At 35.4% G+C, this 15,436-nt stretch overlaps 1 protein-coding gene across 1 annotated transcript; it reads left to right on the forward strand.

The window, feature by feature from the left end:
- Nucleotides 1-8,933: 8,933 nt before the first annotated feature.
- LOC110904149 lies at nt 8,934-9,958 on the forward strand. Its single transcript, XM_022149978.1, has 2 exons — nt 8,934-9,095; nt 9,342-9,958. Exons 1-2 carry the CDS (start codon nt 8,982-8,984, stop codon nt 9,786-9,788), a joined length of 561 nt encoding a protein of 186 aa, XP_022005670.1. The 5' UTR covers nt 8,934-8,981; the 3' UTR covers nt 9,789-9,958.
- Nucleotides 9,959-15,436: the final 5,478 nt, after the last annotated feature.

The following is a 15,436-nucleotide window of genomic DNA, read 5'->3' on the forward strand; positions in this document are numbered from 1 at the left end:
TACAATTTTCTTAGTTATGTATATGATCATAACCTTTGAATTGATCATTATATCATCACATTCACAACAGGGAATGGATTAGAAGCACAGAACTTTCATGCATGTTGTTTCAAACTTTATATATATTCTTTAACAATCTTGGTACTTCAATAGCATATATGATATTTGACGATGAAAATTGTTTTGCTCAGTGGATTATGATATATATTTTTCTCGTCGGATGATATAAATCGGTTTAAAATCTTACAAGCTTCGATAAACTCATAATAAGTTTTGAGAAGTTAGACACTCCATGTGTATTTTTATATAAACCTTGACCACAATTCAATCATTTTTATAGCTTGTGATCATATACCACAACTATGGTCACTTTGATATTCCCTTCCAAACATATAACATATGGAATACACTGTATACATAAACATAGATTATACGACGCATGACTATATAACATGTCACCTAATAAATATGACTTCTAAAAAAATATACATAATTTATGTAATAGTTTATTACGATATGACCAATCACAAATATATATTACATAAAAATATATCTATCTTAAAACATAAGCAAATATATATGAACTTGGTACAAATATTATATTGATAAAGACCATAGTAAGAAACCAACTTAAAATTAAATAAACACTATCAAAATATAAGAGCACATAAGAACCAATTAAATACTACCTTGATTTACTAATTACAAACGGTTATTCATACGTTGATATTTGATAAAACTGGTTAAACATCTTAATAGTTTTGGTAATAACATGTTGTAAATAATTAACTTTGATGACACCAAAATATATGAAAATACAAAGTTGGAGATATAAAAGTTCAGATGTAACAAGACGGCCATGAGGAATAAATTTAAATACACATGTTAACCACGAAAATTCTTATTTTTTGTTTTGTTTTGGAATAAACATAATCGTATTGCGTTGATGTGAGTGTCATAGTGAATTAACTTACCAGGAACTCCAAAATGTTTTTCATAGTCTTAATCACAAAAATAGCCATGTCCATTGCCTTTTTTTTTACTTTCGGTTTCACAGCGACCGGACCAACCAACCGTTTAGTTGGTTGATTCTACACTCTCACATGACGGCCCAATGCCAGTAATGGAGTCTTGCAATCATGGCCCATTTTTCTTGATTTACGTTGAACATAGTATATTCATGAGGAATTAGAATTCCATGCATATTCAAAATCCATGTAAGATTAAAATACATGATCTATGAGTTTACATCAAAAGTCCTTCCAATAGATTCATTGGTTGCTATCTTTTATCTAAAAATCAATAATGATTTTCAGCAATATCAAAGTTCCAATAAATTCAGTATAATGAATTGTGAATGCAGCAACGAAACTGAATGTTAAAATGTTTGATTTTTTTTCTCAATAATCCAAGGTGCAATCCAGATTATACGATGATATTGGAATTTCTGACCAACTACTGTTTATCCAAGAGTAATTTCAGCAATATGCGTTGAATGTTGCTTTTAAAACCAATTGAAATTATAAAATCTGCCGTCTTAACTCAAAGTTTGATTCTTTACATCCTATAACTATAAAATCTTTTGTCTTGCAAAACCTTCTGTCCTTTTTCATATCTATTTCTCAAAATTTAAAAATAATAATTTTGATTCTGTTATTAAACACAACCTAATATCAACTAAATCCCAGTTCTTTGGGAGTAACCATCTCGAGACTTTTGACCATCGGTTTTCGTAAAAGAATTGAAACAAATCTCTAACGACACAACCCAACTACTGTATGAATTATAGTGTTGTTTATGCTTCATAGAATAATAAAAATTGAGACGATAAATTAATTAGATAATACCAACTGACCTTATGATAATGCAATCTGACTTCAAAAGTGATTCGTGCTGATAATGTGTTGTGAAACAACGACCTACTAGCAACTAACAGACAGATAAGAAAAATGATTATATGTATTGTAGAGAGAAATATGGAATATAGAATTCGTATTCATTGAGATGTTAACATGCAATACAAAGAACCTCTATATAGTGTTCTTACATTAATACAAAGGATACGAAGAGACGAGAGTTAGAATGTGGATAGTCACCATAATATAGTTTATTTATAATATTGTTATTTCACAACATCCACTAGTATTTCCAGCTTGTTTACGTTACAAAACATATGGTTTAAACTTAATTAGTTAAATAGTCGTATATAAACTAAAAAAACTAAAAAGTATGAGTCAATGACCAAGAATTAGCTTAATTACACTGGATATAAGATTAAGATATAGCAATTCTTGTAATTAGGACGAATTAGCTTACATTACCTGATCCTACTCATCACTTAGTAACAACTCAACCATAACTAGTGCTCTAGTGGTGGCCACGGGTATTTAAGTTTCACCTATAATGGGTCCGGGTGAGTTTTCCCCTCCAGGTATCAAGTTCGAGTATGGGTGATAGGGGTTTCTCATTGAGGGGTTTAAATTGGGGATCTATTGTGCGAGTGGGCTCTCTAGCGCAGACCCGTTTAAGACAAGGTATGCTAGACCTCACGACATTCGCGAATAATTTACACCTTTCGAAAAAAACTTAGTAACAGCCCATTGATGGAGTCATACGTAAGAAGAAACCACCAAATAGTAATGTATTTTGTTTTGATATAACAATTGAATTGCCAACAAATTCTTTATACGACCTATGTTATGAGTATCAGGGCCGTTTCTATATTTTTGGAAACCCTAAGTAAACTACAAAGTGCAGGCCCTTTTGCAAAATTATCCTTCTCAACATATTTAGTAACATAACCCCTTTTTTGATTCAATTTAAGTTTTTTGTTTACGTTTGTTTTTGCCTTTTTGCATAACTAGATTCATAAGTTTGAAATCGATTTGACATTCGCAAGCTATCAAATTCCCTAAGCGGCTAAGCAAATACAAGTATCAAAGTGTCATATCTCAATCATTGTGAGTATCAACAACCGTGAGTATCAAAGATCCAAAGGCAATACAAAATACAAGTAGCAGTAGTCGCACAATAAACCATGAGTGTCAGAGATTCAACATTCGTGAGTATCGAAGATTCAAAGACAAAATAAGCAGGATTCCCACAATAACCGTGAGTATCAATTAGAATTTGTAGACAGAATACAGGTATACAATAACCTTTTATACAACTTACAATCTAATATGAAAAGGAGCCGTTAAAAATTAAAACGTACATGATCTCTCATACATGGACTCAATTAATCCTAGTAAAATAAGCAAACTAAAATATATATAAAAAAACACATGCCTAAATAAAATAATGGAATAAACATGGACGAGTATAATCCACATACCACATATAAATATTCTCTAAACAATTGAAGTATCTTATTTCTGTTGGTCATAGGCCCGTGCCTAGTCTTAGAGTCCATTGTGCGGGCCTTAATGAGTATAAAACCGATTTGATAGTAATAAATTATGTTGGTAAAAATTAAGATCCAAACTGTTTAATACTAAACTCAAGTAACAAAAAAAAAATATATTACTTTAACACGTACTACAAATTACAAACTTGATAAATTTATAAAAAGTACCCATACATAGTAGCCAATATGAGGGATGAAAACATACCAACTGGCTCATTTCCATATCCTTGAACTTAAAAATCATCAAAATGGAAAGCGTTGGTGGTGGTTTGATTTGTACCTTCAGAATGAGTTGCACTCTGTGGGACGGCTGAGACAGATAAGGTGATGGCGGCCGCAGCATATAGAATTTGGTAGTGATAGAAAGAGAGAATCGATAGGGTTGTGGTGTATAGGGTTTGGGAGTAATCAGGGGCTGGCCCAATTCTTTAGCAGCCGTAGCACGGGCTACGGCTTAAGTGCGTATTCGTAGTGTATTTTTTTCCGGTTTTGTATCAAGGATACCCCTAAAATAATACAAGGATACCCCTAACCAACAACTTGTAAAATAAGGGAGCCCGATTGAAACAGTGGCAGACAATTGCCTAAATTATTAATAATATGATTGAAATTGTGGCCCAATTAGTTAGGTATTTGTTTTAATTTATTTATTTATTGTCTTTCTTTTATATTGTATGATTGCACGGTATATCTCTTTTGTTTTAGATACCCCTGATTTAATGGCTAGTTCCGCCACTGGAGTGATAGAGAGGGAAATGATGGGGAGGGAGACGGCCGAGGGTTTTGGCAGATGTTGATTAGGGTTTGTAGAGAAATTGAATGTGCAATTAAAATCGGGTATGGATCGGATAGGTGGGTTAGATTCGTGGGGGAGAAGAGTTGATGTATTAGAAAAATGCCACGTGTCTTTTTGTGGAGTCTTTTATTAAATTTAGATTTATGAACTTCTTAGCTACAGTGATTTTTGTAATTTTTTAATTTTTGTCTTTTATGATTTTTTTAATCTTTCCTTTTTCTTTTCTATTTTTTGGGTTTTTCATTTTTTTTAAGTTTCAATCAAACCTAGTGGTATACATGCAACAAAATGAACGGTCTAATACTGACCAAACAACGTCAGTATCGAAATTGATTTTCGTTTTTATTGTTTCGATTGATGTGAACACATCTCGGTATTCTTTTGGTCGTATCATGACTTTTTTTGTTTTTCTTTCGGCAAGTGTCGGTGTCTTAATGAACCGTACCAATATCTAACAAATTCCTGCTATTAACGTTATTTTTTCTGTTGCGTCTACATTTCCATTAAAAATTGGGTCGCCTCGCCGTATAGCGCGGATTTAACCCACTAATTTAATATAATAAGTAAATAAGCACGAAATAATGTTACTATATATAGAGCTGAGATTTAGAACAAACATCTTTTAACCTGCAAATGATACAACTCTCATTGACCTTAAGCTTGACATTCGATCTTGCAAGTTTATTAATGAGCCTACCTGGTCCTCAGCATAGAAAACCTGAAATAATATAGGCTCAAGCTCTATCAAAATAAACACGTTGTGGTTTCATACATAGGTGATTATAGACATAGGTGAAATATTTTGAAAATTAGTTTCCTTATGACCTAAGTAAATAAATTAAAAAAAGTTTGGTGAATGCATTCTCATTGGCTATATGATGTGGGTTCATAGTCCTTGCCAAATCACCCTAACAGCGCCGCAACACCGATTCCAGGAAGTTGTGGTGGTGGGGTGGGGTGGGGGGGGGGGTATGGGTGGCTTTGCCAGCCAAATAACGAGCGCTAAAGGTATGACATGGGGAGGTGGCATATATCCATCAACAATCAGATTTCTTTTATTTTAATTTCTTTTTTATATAGTAAAAGGATGCTTTATTACACATCGTCAGTGTTAAAGAGGGGGCGGGGGCACCATTGTTCTAAACGTCCTTGTAAAAACATGTTCCAAATTTTATGTATCTGTTTAATTACATGTTCTATTTTTTAAACTCCCATTTATTAGGGGCATCCATTCATTAAGACTGTCTGTAATGGTTAATGCCTCCTTAAGGCATTTTTCACCACATCAGCATCATAACGCTCATTTAAAAATGTGTAATGTCCAATGCCCTTTCAGTCATTACTTTCTACTTTGTTTTATCTTCATTTGTCGTTATCCTAGAAATGTCAATCCTCTTCATGCCCCCATAATGCCTAGGGGTTGGTTTTAAGGGCTCTATCAAGCCACTTCACGCTGTATAATGTCATATTATGCATGTCTTAATATCATAGACGGGATATGTTCAGGACTAGGGGTGCAAACGAGCCGAGCGGCTCGCGAGCGACTCGAGATTGGCTCGAGAAAAAACTCGAAAAGAGCCGAGCCTTATCGAGCCCGAGGCGAGCTTGAGCCTAAGACAAAGCTCGTTTGTTTATGGAGCCCGAGCTCAAGCCTCGCATGTGAAGCTCGTTAGGCTCGTCGAGCCTTAGTGTAAACGACTCAAGCTTATTTAAACTTGTTTACAAGACGATCTCGAACCTAAAAATAAGTTTATTTAGTAAACGAACCCGAACCCGAGCTTCACTTATCGAGCTCGCGAGCTTAAAAAGTCTACTATTTATATTATTTTTATTTAATATACTAATTAATAGATAATAAACGAGCCGAGCCCGAGCTTGAGAAAATACAAACGGGCCAAGCTCGAGCTTTGAAAACAAAGCTCGAATCGAGCCGAGCTCGAGCCCAAACTCTGATAAGTTAATCGAGCTCGAGCCTTGTCGAGCTCGGGCTTGGCTCGACTCGTTTAAACCCCTATTCAGGACAACCTGAAAAATAATATAAATAAAAATATAATTAAACTAAACATATATGATGCAAGGAAAGTAATTAAAGAATAAATGCTCCAACAAAATAATATAAAAATAGTATTCCTTCAACTCTCAAGTCTCCACCAGCAGAAGTAGCAGCAGAAATCTTCTGACTAAATTCAGAATCCCCTTTCTTGTTCCAAATTCATTTTCACAGATCATCCCATTCTCTCTCTGAAATCCAGTTACTACTCTCTCTGACAAAAAATGGATCATCATCTAATCCACATTGTTTTTTGACTGCAAGTTGGTGAGTTCACGCAAAAACCCTTCTTCAATTTCGCTCTTTATGTCCTCCGATCCTTCGATCATATGTGAACACTAGTTTTGATCATTCATATGTTCTAGTTTGCATAATTTGTTGTTTATTTTTTTTTTTGTTCTAAGCGATACGGATCCTTTGAATTTTTGGATTTTATGTGGACAATAGTTTGCTGCTTGTAGAACTTGCGATTGATTTTTTCGATCGGATTAAAGTTACGGGTTTGATCGATCGTGTTGATTGAACTTTTTTTTGGTTTTTGATGGATCGTACATCTGCATGTATGAATTTTGCTTGATTGAGATGAATTTGCTGTTTCTGTTGCATAGATTTTGGGTACGATCGATCTTCAATTAATCGATCTGAATTTTAAAAGCAGTTTTATGAATTATTTTCCCTAATTTTATGTTTATAAATCAAGTAATTATGAACTTGTGTGCATTAATGTTTGAATTCTGATGAATTACATTAGGAAAATCATGAATTAGTAAAATTACAGTAAAATTATCATTAATACATGTGATTAAAAGTTCTTCACTTATTGGTTTGAAATAGATTTTTTTATACAAACTAGTATCCCTAATTTTGAATCATTTTACGTTTATAAATCAAGTAATAATAACTTTGTATGTGTGTGGATTTTTTTTTTTTTTTTTTTTTTTGTATAATGATGAATCAAATTATGAAATCATGATCAGTTGTGCTTAATTACTGTAAAATTATCATTGATGCATTTTATTAAAAGTTCTTCACTTGTTGGTTTGAATTTTTTTTTTTTTTTTATACAAAGTAATGCACCATGTAATTTATATTTTGCAATGATGCATATTTGATTTTGTACTTGGATTCTGAATTTAAATCTTTTACATATGATGCATTATTTCATGTTTTATTGAAATACTCCATTTTCAAAGATCAGAACATTTTACACATTATGTAAAATTCATAGTTTGGAAAAAAATTCTAAAGACAAAAGGGTGTTCATATTATTGATGCGAATCTGCGGAATATTATCGATTCGGCTGCCACATGCATCATGGTTATGCAATAACAGACGTGGCAATGCGCTCGTCATACTAGTTTATAATATCATTATAAAGTAAAGATACACATAAATTTCATAGAGTTGATAAATAATTGCATTATGAGCACTAGGGATTTTTGGATACTTTACAAGATTATGTGTTGTGATTTTTCTCTATTCCGATAAAGGATAAACGAACCTTGATTTCTATAACTGGATTGTAATTGTAAATCTTTTACATGTATGATGTGATTTTTCATGTTTCATATAATAATCTGTTTTCAATGATCAAAACATATTATAAACTATGTGAACTTCATAGTTTCTTGAAAAGATTTGCATTCAAATTATGTTTGTGTTCATGGCTGCAAATCTGCAATATTTAAATACTGTCGATTCAACTTCCACATGCATTCAAGTTCATTCTGTAATGACGGACAAACCAATACATTTGTTATGCTAGTTGAAAAATATCACTATTGTGTAATTTTACATATCATTTGCACATAGTGAACAAATAATCGCCTTACGGGCACTATGCATTTTTGGATACTTTATTTGATCATGTCTCGTGATTTAACTATTCAATAAAGGACAACGGAAACTTGATTTCTATACTTATTGTATATCTTTTACATATATGATGCATTATTTCATATTTGATAGAACCCTCCATTTTCAATGATCAAAACAGATTATAAACTAATTTAATTAACTTCATAGTTTCTTGAAAATTATAAAGTAAGTTAATTTACTTCGTAGTTTCTTGAAAAGATTTGCATTCAAATTATGTTCATATTCAAGGCTGCAAATCTGCAGTATTCAGTTATTGTCGATTCGACTTCTACATACATCCAGTTGTATAATTACGGACGTGCCAATATATTCATTATTCTAGTTTATAAATATCACTATTAAGTAAATTTACATCTAACTTGCACATAGTACTGAACAACTAATCGCCTTACGAGCATCATGTCTCGGGATTTTTTTGGATAATGAGCAAAAGAAGCTCACCCGGAGAGTTTCCAAAGGAGGGGACAAGAGGCAGCCAAAAGAAGAAATATTAGAATCCAACACCAGGAATCTAAACACTGTGATTTTTTGGTATATATGTCAACTTAAAAGCTGGATTACATGGAATGCGCGCTGCACACCTGAATCGTTAATATTAAGTCATGGTAACATACATTAATACGTATTCGTGTGCAATATATCATGTTTAGGTTATGTTATGTCAGGTTTGATTAATGCTTATTTGATACAACTTAGTTATTTACAGGTGTATTTTTTTTATCTTGGTTGTACTTGAAATGTGTTTATACATGTTTTCTTGGAGGAGTAGCTCATAAACAAACCATAATTCCAGGAACTTTAGCTTACTTTCTGCTTGAAGATCTTTGAAGGGGGCATATTATCAGCAAAGATGACTGCTGCGAGTGACCCTCCAACATCACGTGGTGTGCACTGGTCAGTGAAATCGTGTAAGGAATCAACAAGATTGATCTTGGTCAAAAATGAGTCTGAGTTCAAGCATCAGGTATCACCCACCACCATAAACTAGCAAGACATACACTTTTTTACTTGTTTTTTATTTTTCAAACAGTTAAAACCGAAGGATATCTACATTCTTAAACGTAGATAAAATTATATTTTTTCAAATTCGGATTATGTATTAGCTTGGTAATTTATGCACTTCAAGACCGAAGTAGAAAAACCCCGTGTGATATTAGTAATATGGCAAATTTTTGAACTGTCTAATAGGTTCATTAACTAAAATGTTCAGGTTAGCGGGGATATAGATGAACCAGCCGTGGTTCCTGAAACCATGAGCCAGTCCAAGGCTAAAGGAGACCAAGCAGATCAAGTCATGTCAGCAGCTCATGTGTTGATTTCCATGTCATCACCGTATTCACCACCACTAGTTTGGTATTCATCACCACTAGTTTGGTTTGCCAACAAAGTAACCTATGTCAAACATGATTATGACTTGGAATTTCTCCTAAAAAAGGGACAGGCAGGGGGGAAGCTACATGCATCTGACTGGGCATACCGACAACAAAAAGCTCAGCGGATGCAGATGCCAGGTCAGCGTGGCAGTCGCGTGAATGCATTAAAGGGGAAATACGCATCTCTGGAAACTAAAAAAATCATTGTCAATTGGGGGAAGATAACAAAAGGTAAAAGAAGCAAAAGGGTTCGTAACAGGAATCCTATGTCTGCTTTCCTCTGAGGGAGACTTCTGTGTAAATGGAGGTAAATACATCTGCGGATAAAGTTACATGCTTATATATATACACACAATAACTTTAACTGCTTATATATATGCTGATCGATGGGCAAAATTCCTATTTGAGATGTTATCGCTACTTGCTAGATGGATGAAATATATTGTCGTGTTTCCAAATAAAGATTGTAACTCATAGTGATCAGCAGTTTCTATGAATAGTTACAATACAGTTGTTGCAATAGGTTGCATATGTGTTGTGTGTATGTAAATATATTATGTATGAAGTTGCTATGTTACAATATCTTTGTTGTCTGGTTCATGGAGGTAACCCTGAATCAGTTCAAATGAGAAATGGGACCGATGAAATAAGGTCCGGCTAAAGGTTGAAGTCATGGGGTTAGTACTAAGTAAACCAAAAGAGCTCAATAGATAAAGATGGGTGAAATCATTGGGTGAGCCGATAAAACTAAAGAAAAGGATAAAACTTGGTGAATTACAGGGGCGGACCTAGCATAGAACAACCGTTGCCCCTTGACGCTCCGGCGGTAGTTTAAAATTAGTGTAAATTTTGGAAAAAATTGACGTTTTTTCGATTTCACTGCCCCTTTGTATAGAAACGTTGCCCCTTTAGGTTTTTTCTAGATTCGCCGCTGGTGAATTATATATGTTGGAGCTAGAATTACGTTTAGGCTTATTATTAGGAGTTTGAGATAGTTTTGAAACGAAGGTTTGTTTAGTATAAATAGGGTTATATAATACATTCTATCGTACGGTTTTGATGCACGGTTTTGATGCAGGGGCATATCATCATATCTTATATTTTTATTTAAAATTTGAATTTCCTATTTTATCTTTATCATAGTTATAAATTAGGGTCTAGAGTTAATTGTTTATTCAGTTTTTGGTTTATTATTGAAGAGAAAGAACTATGTTCTTGAACCTTTGGTTCGTTTATCAGTCTTTGATTAGTCAATTGTTCTTGAGCCATTTGATCGCACGCGAAACTGCATTAGGTGGTATCAGAGCTTTGGTTTTCAAATGGCTCTACGTGAAGACAAATGTTTTTTTGTTCGAAGAGTCGCCGACCGAGGCATCGAAAAAAACATTGGTGATTCACGTGTTCGTGGAGATCGATTAAACTGTGATCGTAGATCCGCCAGCCGAGGCAACGAGATCAGAAACCGTGATCCACGTGATATTATTAAGATCAAAAGACTCCGACAACGAGTCCAAGATCTTGAAGAGATCAAACGGCTCCGACAACGAGTCCGAGATCTTATAGAGATCAGACGACTCCATCAACGAGTCCGAGATCTCGAGTTGCAACGGGAGATGGGCAAGACGGAAACCGAGTCGAGCACCGTCGTCGGGGACGAAGGTGGCGATGGAGAGGAGCATCCGTTTGGTTGTCACCCACCCCGGTTCTACGAACCGATGTATCAAGAGTTTTTATCGGAAGACAAACCTGTTTTCGATGATGATGGGATTGAACCCAATGAGAAAGAAAGTTCGTTTGTACGAGAAGTTTTAAGAGAGAAAATGGACATTAGTTGTGGTCCGTCAATGAGTACGGTGGTTATTGGTAGCGCTGAGGCAGTCGGTGGTGTGGAAACTCCATTAATGCTGGCAAAATTTGTGGAAGGAATGATTGTCGCACAAGATAAGGTAGGTTTGAAATTTGAAAACTCTATTAATTTAGAAATCTCATACGAAAGAAACAATATTTGTTCCTCAAATATGGGGTATCACGATTTTAAGGGGTATGAAAATTCCATACACTTATTGGATGGATTAGTTTGGGATTATACCACAATTGATGGAAATACTTATGATGTAATGCCACATCATGCGTTGAAGGGCTCAAATATTGGGATCATATTTGACACAAGAAACGTGGCAACCTTAAGTGAAAAGAATAATGCTGATGTGCTAAGTTCTCTTGATACACAACTTTTATTAAATATAATTACTGGTGTGGGCTTTGGAGAACAATCTGCTCTTGGGTTGCAAATCAAACCCAACTCAATCAAAACTTTTAAATTGGATTATTTTAATGGATCATATTTGAAGCTCAAGTGTAGTGATCAACATTCTAAGCCTAGTGAGGAGGCAAGGGAAAAGGAGGCTTGGAGAGCCTTCGACCCAGGTGGTACATGTCCCGAGTTGGGCGAGATGAACTGTAAAGTTAAGTTGTATAGGTGGTTCGTGATGCTAATAATAAAAAGCAATAGGGTTGATTTTCCATTTGATCCGGGCGGCTTTGGTCCGAAGGCAAAACTCGAGGACGAGTTTTTTTTGAAGACGGGGAGTATGATGCAGGGGCATATAATCATATCTTATATTTTTATTTAAAATTTGAATTTCCTATTTTATCTTTTTCATAGTTATAAATTAGGGTCTAGAGTTAATTGTTTATTCAGTTTTTGGTTTATTATTGAATAGAAAGAACTATGTTTTTGAACCTTTTGGTTCGTTTATCAGTCTTTGATTAGTCAATTGTTCTTGAGCCGTTTGATCGCACGCGAAACTGCATCAGGTTTTCATTTTTTTATACAATCAGAAAGAATTGTGGTTGGAGTTTTATTCACAAAACCGTGGTGTTCATGTGTTGTTTGATCCAAATATATCTAACAGTTCAATCGCTCTTTTGGGGATGACTTGAGGATGTTAAAAGCGATTATCTTAAATAGAGAAAATTTGGCTAGACTGATGATCAACAGACCCGAAACTAATTTCTCTAGTGGCTAAGTTCATAGTTTTCAAATGATAAATAAAACTATCAAACTTGTTTAACTGGACGGATGGCTGAACGAAGTTATTGAATGATGCTATATTAGTATTGGGCTAGATTAGTATATATGTCCTAGTATCTGATCAATCGAGTGGCATATAACACAAGTTGTAACCGGTTGGTCTCAAGCCAACATGGCGAAAAATGATAAAAAAATCCCAAAGATTAGGCCTATGATCCTTTGAATTTTCTCTTGGTTAAGTAATAAAATTTTCTATATGAAAATAGTGCTAGCTGAAAAAGTGGATGGATTAACTAGTTATATACCAGCTTACTTAAGCATTATCAAAGATATAATTATACTGTCCAGTTTTTTTATTCATTAATAAATGTTCTTCATATGTATATTAGGTATCATATAACTGCAATATTGTTTGATGGTAAGTTTTAAAAGTTAGACAAAGAGTTAAATGACTTGTTGATCTCTGTGGTTTGTAAATATTGTAGACTTGGTCCCAGTAGTTCAATAATTACACACATGATCCTCGTGGTTGTAATTTCTGCACTCGGGTGATTCTTATTAACGTGGCCTCTCTCTCTCTCTCCTCCCCCCCTCTCTCTCTCTCTCTCAAATCCACCACCACCTGCACCTTAAACCCACCACCACCTCCACATCCAGTTCCACCGTCAACCCACAACCACCACCTCCACCATCACCTTCAAACAGTCACACCCCAGCGGATGGCGGAAACATCAGAGTGAGACGAAATAGATTGCTCATTGCACACAACACTACTACAACAACAACAACAACCATACCCAGTAAATCCCACAAATAGCAAAGCTACTTATAGGGTCTGGGGAGTTTGGGATGTAGACAGACCTTGCCTCTATCACTAGGGATAGAGTGGCTGCTTCCAGAGAGACCATAGGCTCCAAAACGAAGAGCATACCCACACGCCAAGTCAAAGAATATAGAAACAAGAAGTCACCCATACCAAGAAAGTGATCAGATTGACACAATATAATGTAAATCATGCATAATAGCATACAACATCATTTGGGCATAAACACAAGAAGGTAATCACCGGAAAAGTCACTTAAAGAATAAGAAAAACCTACGTCCCTAAAATACACCTAATACCTTATTGCAATATCCTCTAGAAGTCCTTAAACTTAATCCTACACATCCACGAATCCTTATCTTGGACCATGTCCTCAGAAAGATGCAACTCTAGTAAATCATGTCTAATCTGATCATCCCATGTTAGTTTTGGTCTCCCTATGCCTCTACTCCCCTCCACAGTAAGAGTTTCCACTACTCTAACTGGTGCCGTCGTTTGCCTCCACTTCACATGACCAAACCATCTCAATCTCCCTTCCTTAATCTTATCCGATATACTAGCCACTCCTAATTTTCCCCTAAAAACCTCATTTCTTATCCGATCTAACCTCGTGTGTCCACACATCCACCTCAACATCCTCATCTCTGCTACATCCATCTTGCGCGCTTGTGTCTTCTTGATAGCCCAACATTCTGTTCCATATAGCATAGCGGGCCTAACTGCTACCTTGTAAAATTTCCCCTTTAGTTAAGTTGGGAACCTCCTATCGCACAATACCTCACTGGCTGCCCTCCATCTACACCAGCCAGCCTGTATGCGATGGGTTACATCACTATCTATGTCACCATCTCTTTGTACAAATGACACCAAATACTTAAATCTAGTTGCCCGCGGGACCAGTTAATCCTCAACAGTGATTTAGGTGTCATCGTCATCGGCTACACCACTGAAATCACAGTGTAGGTACTCAGTCTTAGATCGACTAATCCTTAGGCCCTTGCCCTCGAGAACTACTCGCCACTCCTCTACCCTTACGTTCAGGCACTGTTTAGTCTCCACAATCAACACAATATCGTCTGCAAAAAGCATGCACCACGGAACTGTCTCCTGAATCAACTTGGACAACTCGTCCAAGACAACCGCAAGAAGAAAAGGGCTCAACGCAGACCACTCGTGGAGTCCTACCTCCACAGGAAAGAAGTTTATATCTCCTACAGGCGCGCGGACACCAGTTTCCGTTATATCGTATGTATCCTTAATTATGTCTACTTCCCATGTAGTCCTCGACCCTCCAAACTATCCCAAATCAGTTGGCGTGCGACAACGTCATATGCGTTTTCTAGGTCAATAAACACCATATGTAGATCTTGCTTCTTCACTCTATATTTTTTCATCAACCTCCTTAGAATATGTATCGCTTCTGTAGTTGACCTCTGTATGGCCCTTTCGACAATTTAATAATTTTTATAATGTATATAGTGCATTCACGTGTCGATTTCAAAAACATTAATATAACAACATTTACATAAGTTCCATAACCTTCAAACCAAGTTTACAAAATTTTAGAACATTTTATTTTACTAATACATACTTAACTTGCAAAGCATTCGTTCAATATTTATAAGGTTGGACAAAACAACTCAAAAGAGTTTAGTAACAAAAGTCGTGATTTAGTTGCGGAAGCTTCAATTATGTGTGTATTCGGTTCTTTCATTTGCTTGATCGCCATCCATCTATTTAATATAGTTACATACAATCAAAACACCCAAAATGGTATCAAAACACCCAAAATGGTTAGTTTATGATAGTTACGACATGGTTGGATGAATTCATGTGGCCAAAACACACAACAGCAACTATTTCAGCGAATTTATTCTCGTCGCGAGCCGCGACTGGAGGGACTGTTTGGTGTCGTGCGACACGACAAGGGTCGCGGGCCGGGATGACGATACCGGTATGTGTCACGTGACACGAGCAAGCAGTTTCGACAGAAAGATTGTTTCAAAAACCTACACATTCCCAGCTCAACTAAACTTTACGAAAACCATCATAACTTGTCCGTTATTGATCCGAAT

This window comes from Helianthus annuus, chromosome 2 (genome assembly GCF_002127325.2).
Source record: "Helianthus annuus cultivar XRQ/B chromosome 2, HanXRQr2.0-SUNRISE, whole genome shotgun sequence".
NCBI classification, from domain to species: domain Eukaryota; kingdom Viridiplantae; phylum Streptophyta; class Magnoliopsida; order Asterales; family Asteraceae; genus Helianthus; species Helianthus annuus.

What these genes read in the sequence shown, in the direction of transcription:
- LOC110904149 (XM_022149978.1), top strand. Translation starts at nt 8,982, where the DNA reads ATGACTGCTGCGAGTGACCCTCCAACATCACGTGGTGTGCACTGGTCA. An exon ending in AGTCTGAGTTCAAGCATCAG is followed by an intron (nt 9,096 to 9,341) that starts GTATCACCCACC and finishes TAAAATGTTCAG; the next exon opens with GTTAGCGGGGATATAGATGA.